We start from the raw sequence: 27,915 nt of genomic DNA on the forward strand, positions 1-27,915 counted from the left end.
TCAAAAACAACAAATTAGCAATAGTATTTTTAAAATAATACTTGAATCACCCGTATATTTTTATTCTATATTATGTTCTCACTATGTATGCATGATTAATTCTATTATATGAAGAAGTAAACAAAATGTGGTAACTAAAATTAAAATAAAAAAACCAAAAATAAAAATAAATATATTTTTATTCAACGAAAATGAAAAATAAAACAAAATGAATAGACAATAACAGATTGCTTTATTAACAAAAAATATATAATATATAGAAAGTAAAAACAACATTTTCACATGATTCGTCAAGATAGCGATCCCGATGTACTGTGGAAAATTTGTTTTTATATATTTTTTAATAGAATGTAAAAATTAAAAATAACCCATCGAACCTTATATGACATTTAATATAAAATACATATGATTAATAACTATTTACAAAATACGTGTTAAGTTTTATAAGATTTAACATTAATATAAACCAGTCTATAGTAAAGGCTATTTCACGAAACTTAGAGTAGTGTTAGAAAAATTGATAATTATTAATAATTCTTAATAATATAGCAGGCAATTTATATTTTCAAAACCAAAAATTACGTCATCAGTAAATAGCGAACGGCTTACGTATACAAGTCAATAAACTTTAAATGTAAAATAAAAAAAATTAAATATAAATTATTATGCGTTTTCTGTGCATCATTATTATGATAAAAAAAACCGAACATGGCACCCAAGCGAAGAAAAGTGCTTAAAATGAGATCAAAATCATTCCAGGAAACAAAAATTGCCTGCTAAACATCTCAAAACATTTGAGGGTACAGTTGTTAATTTAATAAATCAAATCTTATTATAGGCGATTTTGGGTGTCAAAAAACCTGATACATTATTACTCATCGTTTTAAATAATTGAAAATAATTTATTAACGTATAAATAAAATGCTTTATCGTCCCGCCATAATAAGATTTGAGTTTTCTAATAATAATATAATACAATTGCTCGCCTGATTTTGTTCAATACGCAACTTATTAATTATATTTTTTAATAATATTCATTAATTTTTCTTCGCTTTTGTGTTCGACACCTTCAATAAAAAGCCAAAGAAAAAGACTACAAAAAATCGGGCAGTATCTGTATTCTTATATTACATAACCGATCTTAAATCGAAATAAAAAACGTCAATATTAATAATCATTTGAAATAAATAACAAGTTAGCATAAATGTTGAAATAATTATAAAACCTATGAAAACGTTTCGCTAAACAAAACCGTTGTGTGATCATTATTCCGCTACATAACTTCTGTATTTATTTCTTAATAAAAACTCTATTTCTATTTTTATATCTTTATATAATTATTTTATCATGTTAGATACATCATGATATCTCCATGATACGCGAAAAAAAATCGCGCATTTGTAGACGAGTCCGTAAAGCCATTACATTTATTACGAATCTTAATAATAAATGTAAAACTGACGGCGCCCGCGCACGCTTAGATACAAATTAAATAAACATTTATATATATACGTACGTACGTAAATAGCATTGTAACAGTCTCAATGTACATACATACAATGTATAAATAGGTTAACAATTGTGTTCGGGGCCATCAGTTTGGGCGAAATGAAAGTGAAAAATGAATGAACCAAGTCTTTGAGTCTCATTATTTGAGATCTTTATTATTGGTGCGTGTAGTCGAGCACATTGTCTAGTGAGAACAGTTCCTTGTAAAGCGCTGGGAACGAGTGATGTGGGTGCGCGGCCTTGAAGCGACATAGAGCCTCCAAGTGCATCAGCGATAGTTCTCTGTTGGGGAAATTATGCATTTTACTCCTCATTCATCGAACTTTTAACGCCTGGATTCGACATCCGGCGAAAGAGGATAATAGATTTTTGTTTGAAGGCGATGAAGACAGAATTTATGCAAACGTTTATACAAATACATAATATAGAATATTACGATAAACATTACTTTACCATACTAAAAACTTACCTGAAGGTGGGTATCTTAGCCAGCAATGTGTCGAGAACTGTGACGTCACCCTTGATCGGCGCGTGATTTGTCTCGATCTCATGGCGCATGGCCGTCATTGACATGTTGAACAGGCATTGGATCTCTGAGTTGCCGCGGACGTTGTGTCTTTCTGAAATATTAACGATAACATTAGAACACAATATACTACTAGTATAGAGTATAAAAGTAAACAGTTTTAACCAAACTTTATAGACAAGTTATGTAAAAGCTTTTCATACAAATTTAAATTATACTTTCAGGCCGAATGAATCGTAAACAAACGTTTAATATTGTCTAAGACTTGATAACTAAATAAAAGTGTTAAACGGGCAGTGACGTCACTTAGATTTGAATGTAACCAGCAACACCAGTGTATATATGCAGGTGGCTTTTAAAATATTGTAGATGTCAGAGTAACATACGCACCTGGCCACAGCAGTACTAGACTCTGGTATAGAGCCAACTCGGTTTCGGTGAGCTTCAGTCTTGCGATCGACTTCGCCACGTCAAATATACCCGACACTAGCGCCATGTCACGAGGATCACTAGAAAAACAATTCGTTAATAAATATACTATTTTGAATAATGAACTACGTCTAAATGACTCTTAAACTTGTCTTATGGTCAAACTGTAAACACTTCTAGTGTAAAAATAGTAAAATTATACTAAATATTATTCCAATGTGTAAATAAGCGTTACTATGTCAAGTGGGAAAGACTTGCTGCCCACAGGAAATGCTAGCGTGCGTCACTATCTCGTAAATCTTTTATTATTACGTGCAATAGTTTTGCTTTTCTTATATTTCACATATGTATGTTGTCTGCTGAATGAATAAGCAATATAATCGGGCAACATTTATTGATTTTCTTGCAAGAGTTGACACATTATTTGTATATGTCATTAGCAAAATGTAAAGATATAGACAAAGAGTGGTCCCAGTTTAGTGTTTTAGGCCATCATGTCCGTATAAGGTGCACACTGTTTTAAAAGATTTTAATGCAACAAGTATATTGAATAAAATTAAACATATTGAAGGATTACATAGTAATAATAATAAACATACCGTGCGTGTACGCATTCCCTTATAGGCAGAACGACGTCTCCATATAAAACTTGCTCCCTGTTGATATCAATCAATCGCGACAGGCGGACAATCGCCAACTCAAATGATCCTAGAAACGAAATATTTTATTACTTCTAGATCTCGAGAACTCAACAAAAATTAATTATCCAGGCCTATATTAGGACCACTATTAGCTATATTTAGCACAACAGTGTTGGCCTAGTGGCTTCAGAATTTGACATCCCTAAGGCAGACATGATGACAGAAGGCTGATCACATATTCACCTATTAGATTGACAAATGATCACGAAACAGACATAAGTCTGAGGCCCAGAAAGAATTGCAGCGTCGTTTTAATTTTATATTAGTTCCCAATAATTTTATCTTCATATTGATATACACAAAAAGGCTAAAATCCTGAAATTATTGTTTCGACTTATATGCGGTTATATTGCCATTACAGAGCCAATAGAACAAGCAAAGATCTTTTACATATTAGTCAAAAAAGCACTATAATACCTGACTTAAGAAGTAGGATTTGGTCATCTTGGCTGAGTTTCATGAAACCAGGAATGAGTTTTGCAAATTCAATGATATTTTGTATCATGGCTGTCAGTTTGTCCGCGCAGTCCAGCCACATCTCCTCGTATGTCATTGAATTGTAGAATAATAGTCTGTGAAATATAAATTATTATCGTTTACACTCCCGGAAGCAATAATAAACATAAACAACTCTAGACCTCGAACAGATGTATAATTTTAAATTCAAACCTCAATAATTTTAAATAAGTAAGTCTTAAATCAATAAAGTGTATTTTCTCTTAATATTTTATTTTACATGAGGCAAACGGGCAGGAGGTTCAGCTGACGTTAATTGATACCGCCCATGGATCACATTGCCAGAAGGCTCGCAAGTGCGTTGCCAGCCTTTTGAAGAATTGGTACGCTCTCATCTAAGTCGAATTGGTTCGGAAATACTTCAGTGTCCATACGGATGGTATTTGGTATTATTTTAATCACGACTGTGTTAAGATAATAAATTCAGCGGCTACAGTTATCTTTGTCTTCCATATATACACTATTTGGGGGTTATGGAATTAAAAGAACGGCGCTAATCTTGTTTCGGAATCTGAGAGTGTTATAAAGAATAAATAACCTACTTAGGCACGTCTGGTGGCTTTCTGAACATCTCATGGATGTATTCAAGTTTTGGATTTGTGTTTGCGTGAGCTTCGGCTAAGCTCTTCACCAACATCTTGCTTAGATCGCCTTCCGCTGGAAAAATATAATATTAAGTTCAGAGTCATTGAAAAACAATAAATAATGTATGTATGTATAATGAATGAATGTATTAATATGAATAAATTTCATATTAATACATTCTGTTGTGATACAGTCTAATTAGAAATTTCTATTCTTTGTAATAACTATGTAATTATTTAATGGTACAAATGTATAGCACTATAAACATATAAGCTACTACAATATTATTAAAAACTTAAAAAAAACTTATTTTAACAAAATATATCGAAAAGTTACAATAATCTGTGGTACGATTCATGCGAAACAAAATGTCAAAATACTGTCAAATGTAGGTTTTAATTTTACGAAAATAATTATTAATAATGATCTACTTTTAAAGGATAAAATATGGAACCATTATCAATTTTATTACTTGGTACTTGTATTATTGCGTGTTGGCGTAAGATTTTTTTACGTTTTAAGGTTTTTTATGTATGTGATTAATTCGTCCTGTAATCGACTGGGAGCAGATGTTTTTCGCTGTATTTTATATACAAGTAGGTGATCAATTTATTGTCTTTAATGGAACAACTTTTGTTTCATCGACAATTAATGGGTAATATGTTACTTTTTTTGCAAGTTGTTTTCACGTTGAAATATAAACAAATACCAATATTTTCAGCATGTTTGTTACCGTGTTGCTTAGCTCTCCCAATCATACCATATCCTCTACTAATTATTGACTCCACGAAAAATATGGATAAATCCAAAAGAGAGGTAAGGTTTACTTTGTGTCCTATATGATACGAATATTATTCAACATACAATTTATTGATTATAATTATATTGTAGATGGACAGTCGTTACTACTACATATGTGTTACGAAAAATGGTATATTCTTAAAGAAAAATCGAGGTTATGAGAAGTTAACTACTTTTTGATATAACTTTGTTATTTTTATAAAATTAAACAGTTTTGTGCATTTATATAACAAACGATTTTCTTAACCCAATGTCAACCAAAATTTAGCGCAGGCAGAAACAAATACGCAACTTAAAGTACAAAAAACAACCTACAAAATATACATAACAGAGCATCTACACAAAAAGTTGCTTCTGAACTCACACGGCAAATCTTCGCTCGAACTACTTGAACCCTGATGCCGTCTCGTCACGGCGTTCGGGTTCACCATTCCCATCCCCGTCATATTCATATTCAACGGATCCATCATTCTATGACCACTACTGGACGTCATATCATCCGGGCTTAGTTCCTCGTTCAAGGAATTCTGGCTGACCAATACGGAATTTTGTATCTCCATGGGGCTATGCTGTATGTTTGACGGACTGTGTAGATATGTCGTTGAGTCCACATAACTTGCAACAAGATTGTCAACTCCGATTGATGTTTCTGGTTTAATTTCTTGTTTTATATTAATAACTCCGCTGGATATGGACACGGGTGATTGTATTCGCTCTTCGTATCGATCAAACTCCTGTATTCGCCGGCTGTCAACGTTGACAGGCCGGATTGTTGATGTGGACGTTGATGTTGATGTTGTTGTTGGTGTTGGACGAATTGTTGACTTTTGTTGCTCGTCTAGTTCAGAACGGTTTGTTAGTAAGCGATTTTACAGGAATGTTACGGCAACTTTATTTAAATATATGCACGTTTGGTACGAAATAGAACAAACAATTAATCGCTAAATTCATTTGACTAGGAGGCGTTTTTTCCTAATGCAATCCGATTTATAAATTCTACCAATTTAACTACGACCATAATAACCAAAAATTTATGGGTATTTACCCAATATTCATCTGGATTAATTTCGCATATATATCAAGAGTTACAAATAAGTTAAAATAATTGAGTTACAGATATTTAATTTGTCTTGTTACATCGTACAGTTTCTTCACGTCCTTAAACTAAGCGACACAAGTGACTTAAGAATTGAGGTTTATTGTACTAAACTTACCGTTCCCAATAAAGTCTGTTTCAAGAAAGCCAGCCGTCTGTTTCGGTTCATACGTCGTTGAGTCAACGTAGTCGGCTGACACGTCGTACTGTTGCTGTGGTTGTTGGTGCAAACCGCTCATATTTGACGTTAGCGTTGGCGCTGTGTTGTTGTAACCATATGATGAAAGAGGTGATCCGTAGCCCGGATAGCTGGAATTTAAAATGATTTTATAATAACTGATGTAAAACATCCGTACTAACAACCTTTTTGGTTCTGGGCCTCATATTTCTATATCGGTTTTATGGTGTATTCTTGGCAAGTAGGCTATCAGCCCTCTGTGCCTGACACGCCGTCGACTTTTAGGGTCTAAAGCCTGCTAGTTTCCTCACGATGTCTTACTTTACCTCACGAGAGAGTGTTAAATGCGCACATAAACAAAGTCCATTGGTGCACAGGCGGTATCGAATCTTCGACCTCAGAGATGAGAGTCTGAAGGCCAGCGGTAAAAAGGTATAGGTGTAGGTCTCATTTCACAGAAAAAAGTAGAACGAAGTCGGGTAAAGAGTTCTTTTACAGGTAACTATTAATTTTAGTTTTGAGTTTTAGTTGGTAATACTAAGTTTGAGACTTCAACTAATTGGATTGCATCTTTAGAAGTAATTAAACTTGATTAAGTTAACTAGTGAAACTTAAAAGTCGCTATTGAAGTCAGCTTACAGGTATGGCTCCAAGCAATTAATAGCAACGGTTTTTAAAACAAGACACGTTGACGGAAAAAATTATCCCATTACAATTCAATACGCATTCAATTAATTATACCGCACCATCTACAAGAACCACAGTACCGCTACTTGATACTAGATGGCGGTATTTACATTAACCGTTAGTCTTCGCTGTGGTAAACGGGAACCGTAATGACAATGTCTGCGTCGTTGACATCAATAGAAGTAATGAATTACAAGAAATATCTAACTGTTCGTTTGTGACAGCGAAAGCGTCTAGGTTATGTAACGGGATTAAAAATGGCGGGATAATACCGTGTTCTTATGGGTTTTATAGATTCATGCGTTAAGGAAAATTGTGTATTTTCATTTGTGAATTCAATGCGGTTGCGAAATTGTAAATTTTACTTTTGTTATCAGCGACCGTAATTACGATGTTTACATATAAAAAAAACTAAATGTGGCTTTCAAGGATTGTTAAGAAAACAGTCTTGTTGTATACGACTCTGAAATTGCTAAGAGCTTGCTAAAGATCAAGGACCTTCATATGTTACAAGAAGCGTAGTTCATCTACTAAGCAAAAGATGGCGTTACCCATTATAATGTCCATGGAATTGATCGCTGGAGCTGGGCGTTTGTCTTTGTGAGTCATACACTGAGTCTGGAGCTGCTTCAATTTGAGTGCGAAGTTGCACCGCTTTCACTTCCTCTTGTACTTTTTCCCGCTGCTTTTTTGACATACGACCAAATTTGACAGCTGAAATAAAATAAATACTTTCTGAATACGAAAAACGCTTTGGATAAAAAATAAACCCAAGATAAAAACAGTTAAACACGATTTGCCATTCTAAATTCAAAAATCGCAATCTGTCCTTTTTTATTCAAATCACCTCACAAATACCTTGAACACCGTTACACGTACAAGGCATTTGTGTGTGCGTCAATCGTTTGTATGTGTAGCGGGCATTGGCATACTGCCTAGTGGCACAACGAACTCGATGTACCTCTGACGTTACATGACGTATTGTATTACTACGTAAGGATGTCCCGTTCGGCAATTCGCGAGATGTAGGGTTACCCTATGCAAAACTTAAGAATTCTCAATTGTTTTTCACACAACCTATTCAAAAACTTTTAAGTGATATTAATTTAAAAAAATAGGAAAGAATATTTACAGATAGATTCAGGTTTCATCTTGAATGATAGGTGAGATTTATTCCGAGAAGGAATTGGCTGTGAGAATTAAATTTTTTAAATATCGTGATCTTTATATTGCTTGCCGAAATTGACGAAGATGGCAACACCAAATATTTCTATACGATTCTTCTGATATAGCTTGGCTTATTTTTTCGGTTGCTCCTTTGTGGCGTTCAATGAACTCACCATTCTAAATAGAGCTTTGATTTTAAACATTTTAGTCGCGAAACGGGGTCATGTTATTTTGACGGGATTTAACGAAAAACCATTTTAAAATGAGCTGTATTTTTATAAGCGATATGTGTTTGGAGGGATCCTATTTTTTGGCTTTGTTTTTCGAAACAGTACTCTTTTGTTTCATACACAATGCTTGTTCATACGCAGTTCATAAAAGAAAATACAAAATGAAATACGCTTTTGTACGCTTCCGTGTTTGACTATTATAATAATTACACACATGAAATATGACTTAGTTCACCTCTTTTTATTATTCATTTTGATAACATATAAATAACTGTTATATGCTATTAAGTAGTTATGCTTGTATAACACCTATTTTATCGATTTAACAGCCCTAGTTAGCGAAAAAGTTTAATTATTCCTCTATTATTACATAACGTAATCAACTATGTGACTTGTTACGTGTACATATAAAAAGGCGTTACGCTTTATGACTGCATTGCACAACACAGCGATGCGACATGATATCGATATGGTGCAAATTGTATCGATAAAATAGCAACTATAATTTATAGCAAAATTAATCATTTTCTGTAATAATATGATACTGTGTAAAATATAGTAACTCATGTCAATAACACAACAATAGTTTGTTAGATCATACATTTGGTCTTTACTATTGTATTAACCTAATCCATAATTACTGTCCTACCTATATTTTTAAATCCGTATCTGGGTATAAAATCTTGATTTCTGTAATAATTTTAATGTTTTTTTTTACCTATAATTAATCTTTTTGTACCGATTAACAGTTACACGCTGCATTTTAAAATTGAAGTTGAATCCTGACTCAAAACTTTAGGCACTGAACATAATTCAATAGATGGGCGAGGTTCAAAAATCCTTCATTATATCACAATACTTTGGTTCTACTTTGAAATCATTTCAAGCATCTCTTTTAACTTGATTGATTACAGAGGATTACTATATCTTTATTTAAATAATTAATTTGTACAGGATTTTTATAGACAAGGATGTGATCAGATTTTCACAGATTTTGGGTCTGAAATATATATTTTTTAATATTAGAAAAGTCATACCAATATACTTTTGTTATTAGGTGTTAAGTATGTTAATCTTTCTAAGTTTTATATAATTTACAGCATCTCAATCATAATTTTATCTCTAGAGAATCGATATAACCGTACATCACTAGTGGTTACGTCAGTTTACGCAATAGCCAATGCACAATACGCTCGAACTGCGTCGCGCTATGCGACTTGAAGACTTTGTGTTGCGTGCTCAGTGCTCCAATACGAGTTGGACTTGTATCCCCAATAACACACTTCTGCATGTATTTTTTTTTTACTAACTAGACATCAAATAAGAACCAGACCCAAGTAATGATTACCACGAGATCAGAGAAATCAGCGCTACGGATATTGAGGGATCGAAACTCCTTACAAAAATTACAGAGTATGCTGTAGTATATCAAGTACCTGATTAACTGAAGTTTCAGATTGAACCGTCTTAATTGTTAGTGATTGTATTTGGCACCAGCCTACGAGTAACTCTTTCAAAAAAGGTATCCTTAAAACATTTAAGCACTAAATCAAGCCGATTTTAACAAGCAAACTTCAGTTTAACCCACACACATTACAGCCATGCACTCTTATATTGTTAAGTCACCAATTAGGTTTGCATAATTAGCATCTCTATTTAAAAAAAAAAAATTTTTTAATGTTTTCAATAAATATTTAGACTATTTTTTTCCTAATATTAGTTATAGTTCTTAAATGTTATTATATACATATTTTAATTTTCTGTTAGCAATACCTCATTTCTATACAGTTAGGTCGCGTAAAATTAGTTGGATGCCGAAGTATGTGGAACATGCGTCGTCCTTATTGACGTATAATTGGGAGAGATACAGAGCTTACCTAAAACATGATTAATTCTTGACCATTTGGGTTTTCACAACCAAAATCACTGATATTAATTTACTTATACCCCATAGTAGTGATTAACTAATTAGTCTGTATTAGCAAATACATTTTAATATGTATATATATTTTTTTAAATCTGTTTTTTCTACGTTAATAATTTCTTAGGTGTTTCCACATTAAGTTTATCATTTGAACCTTATGATTGTAACATAACAACCGTTATCGCGCCTGATAACGTGCCGTTGACCCCGCGTTTGCTTCCTCATACCACTGGCTCGTATTTATAAACCAGACTTTTATATTAAATGAATCGGCATTTATAGAATAAGTGGCGATTTAATTTTAGTTTGTCATCTCGGCATCGCTTAATATTATCGTACAAAAAATATTGTTAGGTAGGTTTTTGAATTTAGAACGCAAAATTTGACGCCCTCTAGGTAAAAAAGTGTTAAGTGACTCAATTGTTAATCTATGTAATTATGTGTTCTATTACGTTAAGTATTTCGATATTGCTTGATATTATATCTGCCCTCCATAGACACTGGTACAGCGTTGTTAGAACGCATGCGTTGCGTTAGCAAGCACATCCAAAAATACTTCCAAGTCCCTTCGACTTAAGAGAAAAAAGAATCCTTTATACGGATTTGGGATATAAATGTAACACTTACCATCACGACTCATGCCGAGCTTCAAGCATTTCTGAAGGCGACAGTATTGACATCTGTTGCGATTGACGCGGTCCACCACACACGCCTTGTTACGCGGGCACTGGTAGTTCACCACTGAAAAATTTCACTGTGTTAATAACAATAATTATTTATCAGCTACAGTGGAACGACGTTTTCAAAGACAAGATGCATGCTCTATATCTAAATTTATCTTTCCATACGACTTATATTTATTATCATAGCATTGGGCAACCGATTTTAGTGAGTGCGTTGCCGGCCTTTCAGGAAGGAGTATGTTCTTTTTTTTTCATAAAAATAGCAGCATATACCATGCATATACATAGCTATAGCATAAACCACATCAAATGGATGGATTTAATAATCTTGAACTCGAAAATAAAGTTTTCAGAAATTTTGGCGTAGCGTTTCACGTGGCCAAATTTTTAAAAATAGCCTAATAAATTTAACGAAAATATCATGGCTCTTGCACACTTAATGTATGGTTAGAATCAGGACATTCCGTCTAATTTGAAGGTGATAGCTTTAGTCTGGAACGACTCTTCTTTGAATGGAAGATAATGATTAAAATTAATTGAGACAGATTTTTATTACCAATCCTTATCGGGGTTGGATTGATAGACTTCGATCGTAAGAAGACTAGACTAGTACTAGACGGTCATACCGCAAAAAAGCTTTGAATGTGTCAAAACAACTGTCATATGTCAAGACAACGATTTGGTCTCAAAAAATACTTTTTAAATCTAATAATGCCGACTATACACTTAGCATGTGTAGCACTAGGCATTATTGGTTATTAATCATTATTATTAACAGGTGTCTTCATAAAGTCATGTATTTAATTCGAGTACAATAGCTGCGTAGAGCCAGTTAAGAATGCAAAAGTATAGCCCTAAGCAAAATAGCCCATAACCCACTGTCCCAACGGGTACACGGGGCGACAATTTGATGGTTAACTTCGAAAAATTATTTGGAATTTGAATTTCAATCTTTCATTATGTTTTGAAAATTTCTTAATGTGTTACATAAACCTATGCAACAAGAGATTGAGTATGAGTTTGTTGATGTTACATTGGCGATTAAATTAATTGTCCATATAATCATGGAACAGCTATGGAACAGATACCTATAAAAAGGCAGGTATAAACTAATAAATATAAACATTTTCACTTTAGGGGCAACTGATAAAATTACGTAAATTATTTCTAATGAGCTGTGTTATTAAGTATAATTAATTTGGAACTAGATGAGGGGTGAATCAGTGAAGCCGACCTGTACTTTGTGAGCGCCTGAAGAATCCTTTGCAGCCCTCGCAGGTGATGACACCGTAGTGGACCCCTGATGATTTGTCTCCGCATACCTTGCATGGTATTATCTCAATTTGGGCTGTAACAAACGAAAAAATAAATGAATATGGTGGGGTGATGAACACATAATGATGACTCATGACTTCCCACGTATTTGCAATAATGTTTGAAACAAGTAAAACCTTAAATGTTAATCAAATTGTTGTTTTGAACGGGGTTTCGGATAACTAGCTATATAATTTGAGGTTCTAAGCTGATATATTATATAAAAACGTAACGTATATATATTGTTACGAATAAATACAGTTCTTGATGTCCTTATTAGATTTATGAATGAGCTTCCTTGCATAGCCTTTTTAGGTAAAATGTCATTGAACCTGGCAAGGTCGGAGCGCGGTCATTGCCTCTATCTACTTGTTACCATTTTCATCCCTATTCTCCTGTAATCAAAGTTGAAATCGCTCTAACAACCTTATTAGAGTCCATTCCCTTTTTTTCAGGATAAAAAAATAGAAAATATTTTTGTACTGTATAAATAGTTTCTTATATTTAATTCCATTTGAGCAACAAATTATAATAATATTTAATACGACGAAGGATGGGTCCTTTGACTGACAAATATTTTTATATAACAGGAGGCAAACGGACAGGAGGTATACCTGATGTTAAATGATACAATCACTTTGCCAGAAGGCTCGTTGTTGGCGTTTTAAGAATTGGTACGCTCTTTTCTTGTAGGACCCAAGTCTATTTGGAAATACTTCAGTTATACAATTTTATTATTCTATATTTAAATAAATAATCTTAACATATTTCTAACTAATAGATAATTAAAGATTTAAGTACAGCGAGGTACGATGCCTTAAAGGTACACTGCCGCAGGGGCCATTTTTTTTTCCTATTTATACATTTTTAATCGTTATTAATTGAATAATATTTAAAATAAAAAAATCTTTTGATGTTACGATACATATATGCTTTATTCCAAATAGCAGTCATCTTTTGTAGTACTTCTAGTATTAAAAAAAAAACCCAATGTTTTTGTGTTCAATACTTGGATAAAACAGTCTTAGTCATTTTTAAAGTAAATTTTCAAACAAACAATTGGCAAACAGTAGGATGTTTGATGACTTTTGAAATAGAAATTTCAATAATAATAATAGTGGTAGGTGATCTTAATCATACGCAGACGAGGTCGCAGGCATTTGCTGCCCAAAAAACAATAAGGATTCCTAATCAAATTGTTTTATTGATTATTATTTAATATTTATTTAAGCTACAAACCTATTAAAACTAATGATTTCCACGTGTAAATGATATACAGAACATATAGATTCTACGCCCTATATAAAAATTCCTAAATTTTTTGAAAGTTTCAGTCATAAACAATTAATCTTTAACTATAGGTTACTGTGCTTGATATGTTTTAAGAATTACTTCTGAACACATTTTTGAGAATATCATGTGATAATTTTAAATAGATCTACTTATAAAAATTGATTATATCACAATACAATCTCGAGGACACCCATTGCACTCAGCTGATGTGACGTCACGGGTCAGTGACCTTGCAACTGTATCGAGTGACGTCATTAAGATTCCCAGGAATTGAATGATTTGAAGATGGAATGTTTTTGAAGGTGATACCTTTTAATTATTCTCTTTGGCCATATTCAATACATCTAGATTTTAAATATGGAAATCAAAAGTAGTGTTTTTTCTTTTATTTTTTATTATTTCTAATTAACGTTATATTAATTACGGCCTACTAAATATACCCCACTTGTCGGAGTTTATTCGAATTTTGAATTGCTGAGACACTGATACTTTTTAATAAATTGTTTTATCACTAAAACACACCCACCTACGTCACAGTTCAATGTACGTTAGCCAAATCCAAGCTTGGTTCGTAATTTGAATTTTAATTTAACGGACTGATTTTAGGGTCGCGCCTTTAAAAAAGATATTTAAACAAGTAACTAACAAAAGATGCACATTTGCATAGACATATATTGTATATTAATTTTTTTTTTTTAATGTGTCACTTAAATTTTTTTAAAGAACCCCAAAGTTTTTAACATTTTCAATATTATTTAAAGACATATACGATGATACAATTTCTTAATATTAATATACGGATAGTACTGGCTTAAAGGTAGCAAAAATTCCAATGTATTCATCATAAACTACATAATTTTCTCTATTAGCAACCCTGTCATGGGTGAACGCCCGCTGTTGTCCGAATGTACAACTATAAACTCGTCTATTCCATATTTAAACTCTAACACAATGGGACAAGGTATAATTTTCTACTTTATAGCAAACTTTGAATCCTTTGGATTCGAAATTCGAATGGACATGGATAGTTCTAAGAACAAGTATTTTATGCTAAAATGTAATAAAATGGTTTTCAACACTAACAGAGTTTATAATACTTATGAATTACAAGTAGATTAAAAAAATGGATACAGGAGCTGAGAAAAATTTGTCTATAATTTTTATTTTCTTCTTCAATATTGTAATAATGGCTATTTTCTTAAGTTCTTGGCAAATTTCTTAAGTTCTTCGTTGCTTTGAAAAATCACACTATTTACTTTTATTGGTCCTTATGTGATATATAAATTCTATGGGCTTAAAACTGTATAATTACTAATTATTTTAATAAGGCGTGTCAATCGAAGTAGTACCTCGTTACACGCTTATAAAATTGTCAATTTTAGCATTACACGGTGACAATACGGGTTCGTTGAACCCCGAAACGCGCTGTCAGCTGATTCGAAGCCAAAACTAAAAATATGCAAGTAAACACCTCGCACACGACAATTTAAATATTTTAAACTATGAATTTAAATTCTTCTAGAAAAATTGTCTTGTATTAGTTTTAAAATAAATATTGGATATATATACTTTCAATTTATTTTGTCTTTACACGTTAATGTTTAAATATCATGCTGCCCAAAAGCGAAATATGCATAGTTTTATTTATTAATAATGCAAAAGAGTATACCAATGTATCAGTGTGCTGAGCGTTGGCAAGCTTTTTATCAATAAAATAAAATAAAAGATGATCAGGATTGAAGATAGATGACTTTTGGTAGACATGAGCCCCGCAACAGTAGACAATCTTATGAGGTATCGTGTCGTTGGGTGAAAGTTTTATATTTATTTTATTCATCAAAAGTTTTTGTCATATTATTGAATTAAGTTAATTTGTAATACATGTTATTCAATGATTATGAACGTAGGCACAAGTAGTTAATGAGACCAAATTGTTCAACTAATTTCAAGGTCTTATGCGGATTTCATTCACCTATGTGAGGTCAAACAACCCTTGGCCTTACATTTTTGCCTCTTTTTCGTGATCATTTTTTTTATGGACAAGTAGGTGACATCTGTCACGTACACACCGTCGATGATGTGTATTTTTTAGTGTTACGCGCACATAGAATAAGTTGGTGCACAGCTTGGGTTCGAACCAATTACCTCTACGATGAGAATCGCATTCCTAAGCTACTAGACCAATGGTCTCAGGTCACAGAGTAAAAACGTTTATACAAAATCTTTATTATACAAAGAGTCAAAGGAATTTTCAGATCTTTGATTGAGTTTCTCTAGTTTACGCGTATTAAAACCTTTTTAATGGATATTAACGCGAATTTATTGCATTATTAACATAATACAACATGTTTTTAACTTAGCAGCGAGTAGCCACCACGTCAAGGAGACAAATAATGCTATAAATTCGCGTTTATGAAAGTAGTTTTTAAATGTTTAAAAGCTTTGTAAACGGATGATGCTGTAATGATAGATACTTAAAAGTGTATAGAGTCGCCACACATGTGCCCGCATTTTGTATTTCTAATAGAGATCCCAAGGTCTCTACGGATATTGAGAGAACTTTTATTTATATAACAGGGCCAAACGGGCTGGAGGCTCACCTAATTTTATAGAAACTGCGTCGCCGACCTTTTAAGAATTGGCACGCTCTTTTTTTGGAACCCTACTACATCGAACTCGCATAAATTGTCGGAACCTTTGGAAGTTACAGAGTACGATCGCTGTTTTGTTGTTATACGCTGGCGTAGTACAACAGAGACTGCAATTTGTATGTATGTATGTAGAGTGAAGTTGGTCCATTCGGTCCGTTATGCGTAAAGTCCCGGCAATTAAGCTAGCCCAATTCCTATCCGAAGCTCAGAAGTCTCCTTAGCACGCTAGCTTTACCAGCAATTACGAGCTCACTGCTCTGAGGATTTCTGTTCGTTGGGGGTTCCAGGGCTACATGACGGATGCCTCTACGCTGAAACAGCCTCAGCATAAAGGACTGTCTGTCGTGCTAAGCACAAAGAGATGTTTGTTAAGGAGACAGTGGCGCGTAATAGTCCCTATCATTATTTTAAGATTAATTCTGTTGTAGGTATGCCTTGGATTTAAACCGATAGAGCAGTTAACACAAATTAGTCTTATCCAAAATTTCCGCGATTTGGCGTGCGTCAAGTTACTTAACCTACATAACACAAAGAGGTAGTTTTTGGGGCACATTAGAGCGATAATTTTTACTAATTGTAAATAAATGGTCAGAACTAGGTGACACCAATGTCTAAATATGGGTGATTAGTAATTTTTATAAATGGCGATGTTTTTCTTCAAGAAGTTTTTATTTTACATATTATGATTGGAATACAGTGTACAACCTCTGGAGCCTAATGTTTTACTCGTAGTTTAATTTAGATTTAATTAAAAAAGCTTTTATAACACTACAATATTAGGAAGCTCAAACAAAAGCGCTATCCGCCTAATATAAGACAAGATCAAGAGAAGACACAATCTATATCTATATAAAAATTAATTACTGTTCGTTTGTCTCGCTAAAACTCGAAAATGGCTGGACTGATTTGGCTAATAATGATCTTGAAATATTTTTGGATGTTAAGGGAAGGTTTAAACGGTGGGAAACATATATATATATATATATATATATATATATATATGAGCATACACTAAAAATGCCAATTGAATTTTCAAAAAACTTATTAAATATTTTGACGTTTTAGTAATAATTGTCACTTAGTTGTCATATATGTATGTTGACTGATCTCTTTGGTATTTTTTCAACATTTTATTTCAGGTTTTCACTTATATAGATGAAAGTGATACGAAGTTTACCGGGTCATATAATATATATATATATAAGGCACTACGCCTTATAAAATTAACTTAAAGAATAAAAGTATCAAAATATATATGTAATTTTCATTAATTAATCCAACTTACACAAATTCTAATTGCGTAATACAAATGTTATAATTTTTATCTAAAATTTAATATTCATTCATCAAGTTTAAGAATCTAATTAAAAAAACTAAGACAATAAATAAAGTGATAGTAACAATAAATAATTTTATCTTTGTGTCATTACACAAAGTTCTTATTATTGTTAGTTATTGATAACTCATAATTAGTTTTAGACTTATAAGAATACGGTATTAATATATTTTCAAAATCCAGTTTAACAACATTAAAAATGTCTTTATCTGTGCTCTCTTTTCACCAACGGTAAACTTTTTGACACAAGGACTTGTCAAACTCAGAGTTATTAAGTGTTCAAACATTCTAAAACAGAAATAGCTCCGAAAATAATTTATTTATGGAAACGTGAGCTTATTTAATATGATACTAAAATAATGAAGTACTAAAACATTTTCTTAATCAAAAATTATTAAAGACGTTCCGTAGAACAGACGGACGTCTAGGAAAAAATCAATGTTTTGTCTACGCAATGTTATGTAACGGGTTGTCGTCTGGTAGTACTTTGCCCCGAATGGGGGATATGGGACCGTTAAATGAGGCACATGGGGACATCACCCAGGTGCTGAAGATACGACGTATTTTCTTTCGAGGGATACATACTATATGACGAAGCGAATTACGAATTTTAAATATATGTTAGGTTAATTTTATTACGCACTTTTTATGACTTAATATTATTAGACAGATATATGACAATATGTATTGATGTATGTAAAGTTTCCAGGAAACATTTAAAGCTGAAATCCCGTTTAAAAGCTAGAGACAAATACCTCTTATAGAGTTGGCAGATTTCTTGTCCATGAACATTCCGGAGATCGATGACCCAAACATCCCCTCGCTGTTGGGGGGAGGGGAGGTGCTGTCAGCTACGGACCCTGACGTTATATCCATGCCCATGTGCATTCCTTGGACCTCATGCGGCTCCCGCTTCAGCTGCATCCCTTGGGGCAACCCTTGCTGATGCAGCATCGTCGAGGCCGACGAGTGTCCTCCGTGCTGGTCCGGGGGCCACTGAGACCCGAACAGCTCATGGAACTGATTATTGTTCATCTTCGTTTTTTTAAATTTTCAAATTAAGTGATCTTTGGCCAGGCGAATCGTATTCTCATGGCTCAATGTCACTTTCCAAAGGTGTTCAAACCGACTATGTCGTAAGGCAAAGTGAGACCATAAATTTCTTTCTTCGAAAAAAACTATGGCACTAGTGTCAACTATGTTGCACTGTTTTAGCTGATATATATGTTCCGGCCGAGCGGCGATGTTAGATTTCTTTTCGCGAAGTTTAATTCAGGTATTAACTTTTTGAAAAGCAACAAGTTTTTTGGCATTTTGTCGCCGTCGTCTCTGATTATATTTCCCTTCGTTTGTTTTTAAATAAACATTCTAATAAGGCACTGTTTATTTTATTGTATTTTCACACTTGTTCCCGTATACTGTTTAAATTATACCATTAAAGATTAACAGAATAAAATAATCTGTAAACAGAAAACAAGAGCAGAAAGGAGGATTTATTTAAATCTTTTTTAAAGGAAGTGGGTAATTGCTTTATTTGGTCTTGGTCTGATATTTTAAATTCTGTTAATCTTTACAGTTGACTTAAAAGACCGTTCCATTAAAATCCGTTTCACTGCACTTAAGGCACTGTCACAAAAACAAAAGATTTGTTCACCAACTCACTGCTATAAAAAAAATATTTGTACGTTATTTTGTACTATAGGTTGTTCACAACTCGGCTACGCGACCACGACTGCTTAAGATGTCGACGCCAGGGCGGCTCGATCGTGACTGACGCATTGACGAATCTTCAGGCCCGGCTAACAAAAATTATATATTTTTTCATTCGGACCGAATAATCAACTTAGCTCATAGTGATAGTTCAATCACCGCGCGGCGAATAGGCGAATTTTCGCCTTCAATTTTGACCGTTAAGCGTTGGAACCTTGGAGGTTATAAAGGGTCTTTATTGAGCCTTATATTGCCGTGATTAGAGCAAGGAAAATGTTTACAATAAAGTAATTAAATGACAAATTTGCCCAGCATGAGTGCTACGGGAGTTATCGATGTGTGCGTGAAGCGTATACGGACGTAGCGGCGCGCGCACACAGTCGCGCCGGCGTCAGAGCGTGTCGTTGAACCCGGGACCCAAACAAAGTAGATTTCGGTGAAATGCTGTTGAACTCTAGTTTGAATGTGGAATCAGCGGATGCTTGGACCGGCTGCATTTTTGGCAATTCGGTTTTTGAAAATCTTAACCGACTTTTTACGCTTCGGCTAGGTGTCAATATTCGATTGTCAGAAGGTCAACGACCTCGGTTTACATGTTATGACAGAGCGGTTTTCATATTATTTTCGACGGCTCGTATTATGATATGTCAGGTTATTTCCAAGTATTGAGTAATGGAAAATTTAATTTTATATTTTAATGGCTAATTTTACTAATCAGTATAATAACTAAAATTTTATTGCAAATAATTAAAATTATAATAGTTCCGTTTGAGTTTGAGAGCAAAATTAAAATAACTAAACCAAATCTATATTACGTAACTAGTATGTAGCACAGTAGATATTGTATCAAAATCAGTCGACCACGTTCGTCACCTACTTTGTCTGACCTAGACGTGGGTCAAAGAAACCATTTAGTTCATAAAGCAAGCCAAAAAGGTCGACAGTGTAGGAGAGTTGTCAAAAAAATCAATACGCATATTAAATCTTCCGAATAATTTAATTTCACTTTTTTAATGATATAGACAATGATTATTTGGACTATTAGTTGTGTGAAACCGAAAATAATAATTTTATTGCGTATTTGAAGTAAGTCAAGACTTAAATTTTATCCCTACTACAACTTAAAAAATCATGATTGGTATTTTGAACATAGAACATGCGTTATTTTAGAACTAGATCAATATTCGGCAAATATAACTTAACTTTAAATTTAGAACATTCCAAATTCGAATCAGAGCATGGCCAGGACAGAACTTTTAAAATTTACGAAACGGCATCGTGGTAAGTAGGAGTTTATCAAAAAATTCCCCATTCCGCTCCACCGCATTGGCGACCTTGCCGTGACGTCACACCCTTCGTTCAACGAACTATTGATTTTGTCATCACGTGCTCATTATGACATTAGTTTATGATAGAATTTTAACCCTCTTCATCAGCCATTTTAATTTGTGACATTTTACTGTATAAAGCATTACCTGTTATATTAAAAAATAATAAAAATAATGTTTGATGATGCGTCTAGTAGAAACGAGACGTTTTTACTCCATAAACCACAAAACACTATCACAAGTGCAATGACATTGATAACAGTTGATAGCGATATAATTAATAAAAACCTGAATTCTTAATTCATTAATCTTATCACATGCAAGTTACCTTTTAATATTGCAGCTAACTGATTGACTAAATTTAAAAAAGGATTTTCATTTCTTTTTGATTATTATTAGAATATTTTTTGATTAATCAAATAATGGGTACCGAGAAGATAACAGAGGCTATTTCGGTCTAAATTAAGAGCATTGTTTTGACAGCTTAAGGGCGTTCTGATTTTAAATTTTGAACAAACAGCCGCCGAAATCTTCAAAAAACATTCGAGGAACCAATTCGGATGTTTAAATTGAGAACATTCGAAATTCAAATTCGAATGAGGCGAACTGCGTCCATCGAACTATGAACCTATGTATGAACTTCGGATGCCCCTATTTACAGTTATTTGAAAGCCGAAACTGCAACTGTGCAAATATCGTGTAACAATAATTACAACCTTTTGTGTTTAATTACAACTAAATTTTTGGGTCATAATGAATCTAAGACTTAACCACCAGTATCGACTTGCTTCGTTTCGACCCATTTTTGCATTCGCTTTATTATTATTTTTTAACTTTACTTCCTGTATTTTTTATTACGTATTTATGTGAAAAGCAGTAACCAATAACTTTTAAGGAGCATTCAGAAATGTATTTCGGATATCTTTCTATTATAAGCTATAACAATTATATACAGAGCCATACAAATTAGATTACATAAATCGAATCAAAATTCGATAATTAAACACTTTTACTGGTTGAAATTGAATGAAATTAATTTTTTTTTAATCTATTCATAAAACGTTCACTATATTTGAAATTGTTGGCTGAAACAAATAAAAAAAAGCAAAATTATAATTTAAAGATATTCCTATTAATATATATATAAGCGACTCATTGGAACACTAATTATATGCGGCTTTATTACTAATTCGGTATTTAAATTGCCTATAAGTTTGAGTAACACGTTTCGCTTAAGGGTGATACTCTTAATGAAAAGTCGCCGAAAAGTAAAGGGAATGATTGTGAGTCATGAGTGGAAAGTACCGGATCGCAATCAATCGCACATCATACACTGGTGTTAAGCACTTACTAGGCGAGCAATGAACTGTTTCGGGGTTCAATGCTCCACACTAAGATAACTTTATCGATAGATTTATATGACGTTTCCGTCATTTTGACGTTTCGCGGGATTTTTAAATTTGACGTATGGAAATCGAACGTCTTTCGTATTTATTTTAATTAATTACACCTTAATACATAAATTTATTATAAAATTTTGAGATACTGACTAATTATTCATATGTAATGGTTGGGAAATGGGAAATGGTTTGTAGGGTGTGTGCATTTACTAGAATAGACATAAAACCGTTCCGTATTTTTCACTTTGTCTAAAATATAAATAGTAAAGAATTAAAAAAGCCAAACAGATCAATTTTATTTTTTTAAAGCATAGTATTGCGAAAATTTTTGTTGGATTAGCTGTGTATATATAGGTGTAGATAAACTGTTGCTAAGCGTTGAGGGTTAATTTATATATTTAAATGCCATCTAGTGGCACTTGGCGTATTAGAGAACTTTATTAATATTTATTACATATTAAATCTAAACCAGTAGTAGAAGATTTTAGGGTCAGCCGATACGAACTTCAAGCGAGATTAAAGATGCTTACAGTGCTTTTGATAGTAAGTACTCTAGTTTAATTAAGTCTTTAATACTGACAGTTTTTGAGTAGCAATTTTTATGAAAGCAATAAAGATGAACTCTGAAACAGCTCTTTAAAAAAAACAAACATTCCCTAAGAAGTTTCTACTACAAAATATAGAAAGCTCTCTATTGCAATAAGAAACTAACAATTTCTAAGCAAAATTTGTTTAAAAATAGAAGGTCTTTTCGTCGATCTTCTACGAAAATAAAAAAACAAAAAACATTCGTTCTTTTTTTAATTTGCCAAGACTATCTGGCCATTTAGAAAAAAAACAACGCAAAAGCGCGGGAGTTATGAAACAAGTACCGGGAAGGCGATAAGCTGAGCCCACGTGGTGGGTCAACGCCTGGCCCACTGCGCATCGGGTTCGCTAACCGCACGCACACATACACAACTTACACACACGTCGCGCGCGCAGGTGACTAATTATTGTCTTGTTATGTAGGTGTGTTGGGGGTTTGACATGACAAGATGTTTTGAAATGGCGGACTTTTAATTACAGACAAATTTCAGTAACGTACCGTATTTTTTTATGGATTTTTGGAACAAAAGGACCTTAAGAAGGAATGTCAAAATTTTGCACTTTTATTATGCTTTTGATAAATTTAAAGCCCATATCAGTAGAAGCTGGGAACCGCGAGTTATAACCGGTTTCAATTCCCGCGATACGACTGGTAATGAGTACGATGCGTAGATTTTCAAAGTGAAAAGGAACTTAACTTATAACATGGAAAAATCCCTTACAATCTACATAAATTGTTCGAGATATTAAATTAGGTACAGTGACTACCAATTCATCAAACCCTCATTCGTTCACCCCCAGAGGCAAATGTCCTTGAGGCCGAATTTTGACCCCCGCAATTAAATCCATTGAATTTTCCACAGAGTATAGAGTCATCGTTAATATTGTAAGAAGGTTTTATACATATTACATAGATTTAAAATTGGAACGTTTGTTACAATTATTGAAATATAAAAAAATATTATGACTTTTTTGTTTTTTTTTTTAATGATCTGCATGATGATACCGCTCTATTTTATAACAGATCAATTTAAATATTTGAAAGGTATTTCCTCTGACGTACCAAAAACATAAATATCGATTCTATTTTGATAACTCCTTAAACCATTGGGACCCCAGTTTCGGACAGACAGACAGTCGTCATCAGGAACATTCGTGTGTTTAATTTTTTAATACCAATTCTTAAAAGGCCGGCAACATACTCGCGAGCCCTCGTGACGATGGGCGGTGGTATCACTTAACATCAGATGAGCCTCCTGCCCGTTTGCCCCCTGATCTATCAAATATAAATTTGCTTCAAACATAAAGCGAGGTAATCTGACCTTCAAATGCCCACCGAGTATGAAGAACTCAGACCTAACACCCGTAAGGTAAGATTCAGAAGTTAGGGCTAAGTCTGACTCCCGTACGTCAATGATTTGACTTTGACATACGATAGTCAAAGATCACGCAGTCACATATCTGAATCTTAAGCCATAGAGTTTTATCGCGAAACATACTGCCAGATCGACCAGTGACTAAATATAATGTATATTTTGAGTCAGTTTTATTTTCGTACATATAACTATACCTATTTGCGTTTATAAATACAAAAAGTCAACGAACTTCAAAAATATTTCGAGTACGCGTCACACCTAATGGCCTTGTAGCGGGTTCGAAATTCGAACCTCGTGACGTCATAATTACGATTCGCCAATGAGATCAATTGTATTTTTAATCTGTCGTCATAGTTTGTAAAATCTTTCTATATGTCAATTAACATATAGTTATGAGTTTGCTAGTTATAGTTGAATGTGTTTTTAATTATTATAATGCAATCAAGACATGTGTAACAGAAGAGATAAGAAAAACATTCCTTAAATTATTAACTATAGATAAAACCCATAAGTTTAACGCTAATATTATTATATCGGGATTACGATTTTTTTAACTGTAAATAGTGATAGAATTTTAATTTTAGGTTAAAAGTTAGTATACAGATTTCGAGGTCAGAAGAGGAGATTTAACCATAACTTTTTAGTTTCTATAAGTGACTGTCAACTTGTCCATAAAAGAAAGTCTAAACAATTGCATACGAAAATAATTAACAGTAAAATTTTGGCGCATTCAACTTTCGAAGATCAATGACCTCAATAAACTTTGATAATGTGTCAAATGCGTGATTTTTGACACGTCACATGTGGAAATTGTTAAATCATACTCAAATTCGATATTTGAAAATACTGAGAATTCTTTTCGGTTAGTGATCTTTGCCTTAAATGTTGACTGTCACTTTTGGTGTGTTGCAAGGTATAGTATTGGAGACATTTTAATTAATCAGAGGCTAGTCTTGTTTTTTATCAAATTTAATTGAAATACATATGTTGATGGTGATATAAGGTTAATATATAACGTAATTTGAAGATATGTTTTTTGTGTTATATAAACAAATCAAACGGATACAGTTAAAATAATAAATTCTAAAACTGTTTTTCACTTACTTTTTCGAATAATTATAATTTAAATTGTATTAAAATTTCATCATACCAAACCTAGTGGAGTCAATGTTTTGCCAAAACTTGGTTCAACGACTTTAGTTCATTGCCCCATGTCTGAGTAACTGACCTATAGCTCTTCCGTGCCAAACGTCACCTATACCAATTTATTCACTCGCTAAAATACCGCTCAATTGCTTACAGACAAAAATATAAGACGCGAACTTTAAAGGCCGGCAACGCACTCGCGGGCTCTTAAGTATTGAGGGTGTCCATGAGCGGCGGTATCACTTAACACCAGGTGAGGTTCTTGCCCGTTTGACCCTTGTTCTATAAAATAATATGTCAAGGACGTATTTAACAAACGGTGGTCACACTTAGCGCAAATCCCTTAGTATCCAGACAAAAAAAGACTGTCAATAACAAAAGCTCCATCGACACTACAAATTCACCTAAGGATCACAAATCACAAAACCATAAATAGGGTTAATTTTTAACTAAACTTTAGAAAAGAGGTTTTATTACAAAATATTTAAGAATAGCTAAAAATGCCTTATAGTACGGTATATGCAAGACAGGAATGTTTTGTGTAATATTTAGCGATTATTATAGAGGGATATTTGAAGACCGGCACAGCCCTCGCGAGCCTTCCGGCAAGCTTAGGCATTGTTAGGTATCACAGGTGAGCCTTCTGGCCGTGTTCCCCCTGTTCTATATAAAAGGGCCGGCAACGCACACACGAGCCTACTGGCAATGTGAGGTAACACTTAACATCGGGGAGCCTCCTGTCCGTTTTCTCCCTGTTCTATATAAAAAAGGCCAGCAACGCACACACGAGCCTACTGGCAATGTGAGGTAACACTTAACATCGGGGAGCCTCCTGCCCATTTAGGCCATGTTTAAAAAAACGCATCGCCATTGAGCTGTAGTCGATATCAATCGGATGATATTAGTAAAGAAACACATGGCAAGCCACGCGTTTTCGCATTTCCTTATATATTATCAAAACACTCGACGGTTACTCGGTGATTGACCTGGTGATGCTGAATTTTTCGTTTCACTCACCCTGGTGACGTCAAAGACCTTGGTGTAACTAGGATTTAGTCTACAGTTACATATATATCAATATAAATTATATATAGCCAAAAAAAAATATTATGCCGAATATAATCAAACATTTGAAAAAATCAATATTTTTTTATCCCGGTATATGTCCCGGTTTTTTGTATTTTTTGGTATTCTGGAAATAAACATAGACGAACTCAAATTAATATATGGGTAAGAGTTTGAGAGTATGAGGATTTAATTTTTTGAAATCCATCTTGAGTCATCTTGTGTTAATTATTTAGAAACAAACAAATTCCTTTTTTTTATACAACAGGAGACAAATGAGTAGGAGGTGAGTTTGTTGTTCAGTGATACCGACCATGACACTCTCAATACCAGAGGGCTTTAGAATGCGTTGCCGGCTTTTTAAGAATTGGAACGATCTTACTATACTCTCTAGGTATAGCGTATCTGTATACTTAAACGTTTCATTTAATAGTGTTTTGTTAAACATTCAGTTCTACGTATATATCTACAATCAATTATTGTCAGTACTAAACTTATCCAAAATGTTATGAAATTTCATCAAAATCCATCCAATATGAATGCAATAATACTGTCTTGTGAACTTCACCTAAAATGTCTTTGAATTGCTTGTTTGGACCAATTAAGATATTACCTGTGCATGACCTTAATCTACTTATCAAGAACTCCAATATTAATGGACGTTCAGACGTAAATAATATATGATATTACCTAAAATTATTACAAAAGAGATATTTGTTACAATTATTTGATTCATTTATAATAATTTAGGAGATTTTTGTATAGGGACATAGTTTAAACACAAAATGTATCTATTTTAATATCTTTATTTGGTGTTTAATACGTAAAAATGATTGTTAATTTATTTAAAAAAATCTGCATTAAGCAAATCGTGGAATATATAGAAAAAAACTAGAATCGCATAATAATACCTATAACAGTTGGTACATTCAACTTGCGCGGTCGTTCGTCGACCTCAAGAAATTTGGGAGGTCACTGACCTGATCGCCGGCCGGCGTTTTATTTATAGTAAGAACGAGATGCAATTATCGTATATTATATGCGTGTGACAGAGACGGACGATACACGTGACGTATACCAGACAAGGCTTTTAGATAACACTGCGAAGTATTTTCATTGTCTATTATTAATCAATGTACCGACAGCGCAAATGATACTCAAAGGGACTAAGTACCGCGATATTTTCTATATAATATTCTGATTAGGCAATTATTATGAAACTAGTGGCTCTCCATCAATTTTAACTATAGTAGATACGAGACTCATTTAGTATAATGATTAAAAATTTAATTCAATTTAAATCATTTATGTAACTACCAAAGATTTCCTACAAAAAGAAAAGATCCAGTGATCCACTTGTGCTTTGAATTTTCAGCTATTTATATATAATTTTGTACCATCATACATTACTTTATTCAATACTAAGTCCTGACCCCAAAACCGATGAATAAAGATGTAACATAAAAATTTCATAACGTTTTCAAATATTTAAAGCAAAGATTTGTTATAACCGCTGTTAAACTTGTGAGTTGTATACGTTCATTAGATGTAACTAGCGCCTATTCATATACATATTACCAGAAAATAAAATTCATTTCAAAAAGGAAATTTCATAACTTTACTATTTCGTTCCAAAATTGTGCTTATAAACTGTTTTTATAATATATAAACACTAT

The 27,915-nt window shown here is 33.2% G+C and overlaps 1 protein-coding gene and 1 long non-coding RNA gene across 13 annotated transcripts in view; one reads left to right on the forward strand and one right to left on the reverse strand.

The window, feature by feature from the left end:
• The window catches only part of LOC123715125 (probable nuclear hormone receptor HR3), a 69,876-nt gene continuing 41,961 nt past the window's right edge, over positions 1-27,915 (reverse strand). For 5 of the 10 annotated variants that reach the window (XM_045669966.1, XM_045669976.1, XM_045669975.1 and 2 more), the window contains 10 exons: positions 12,267-12,380; positions 10,977-11,090; positions 7,580-7,742; positions 6,282-6,472; positions 4,224-4,338; positions 3,583-3,737; positions 3,064-3,172; positions 2,426-2,544; positions 1,979-2,129; positions 1-1,791 (listed from right to left, as the gene is read on the reverse strand). In XM_045669966.1, coding sequence (XP_045525922.1) covers positions 1,665-1,791; positions 1,979-2,129; positions 2,426-2,544; positions 3,064-3,172; positions 3,583-3,737; positions 4,224-4,338; positions 6,282-6,472; positions 7,580-7,742; positions 10,977-11,090; positions 12,267-12,380 — 1,358 coding nt within the window. In that variant the 3' untranslated portion in view covers positions 1-1,664. Of the gene's footprint in view, positions 1,792-1,978; positions 2,130-2,425; positions 2,545-3,063; positions 3,173-3,582; positions 3,738-4,223; positions 4,339-6,281; positions 6,473-7,579; positions 7,743-10,976; positions 11,091-12,266; positions 12,381-18,381; positions 19,376-27,915 lie in introns of those variants that run through there. The other 5 variants (XM_045669972.1, XM_045669970.1, XM_045669971.1 and 2 more) reach the window with 5 other exon arrangements.
• On the forward strand, positions 4,631-5,292 carry LOC123715126. 3 transcript variants are annotated; one of them, XR_006754398.1, is made up of 3 exons: positions 4,631-4,862; positions 4,988-5,082; positions 5,158-5,292. It is a non-coding gene; the product is annotated as an uncharacterized LOC123715126 (long non-coding RNA). The 3 variants fall into 3 exon arrangements; XR_006754396.1 differs by having other exon boundaries at positions 4,631-4,765; XR_006754397.1 differs by having other exon boundaries at positions 4,631-4,741.

The sequence above is a fragment of the Pieris brassicae genome, chromosome 10 (assembly GCF_905147105.1).
Source record: "Pieris brassicae chromosome 10, ilPieBrab1.1, whole genome shotgun sequence".
NCBI lineage: Eukaryota > Metazoa > Arthropoda > Insecta > Lepidoptera > Pieridae > Pieris > Pieris brassicae.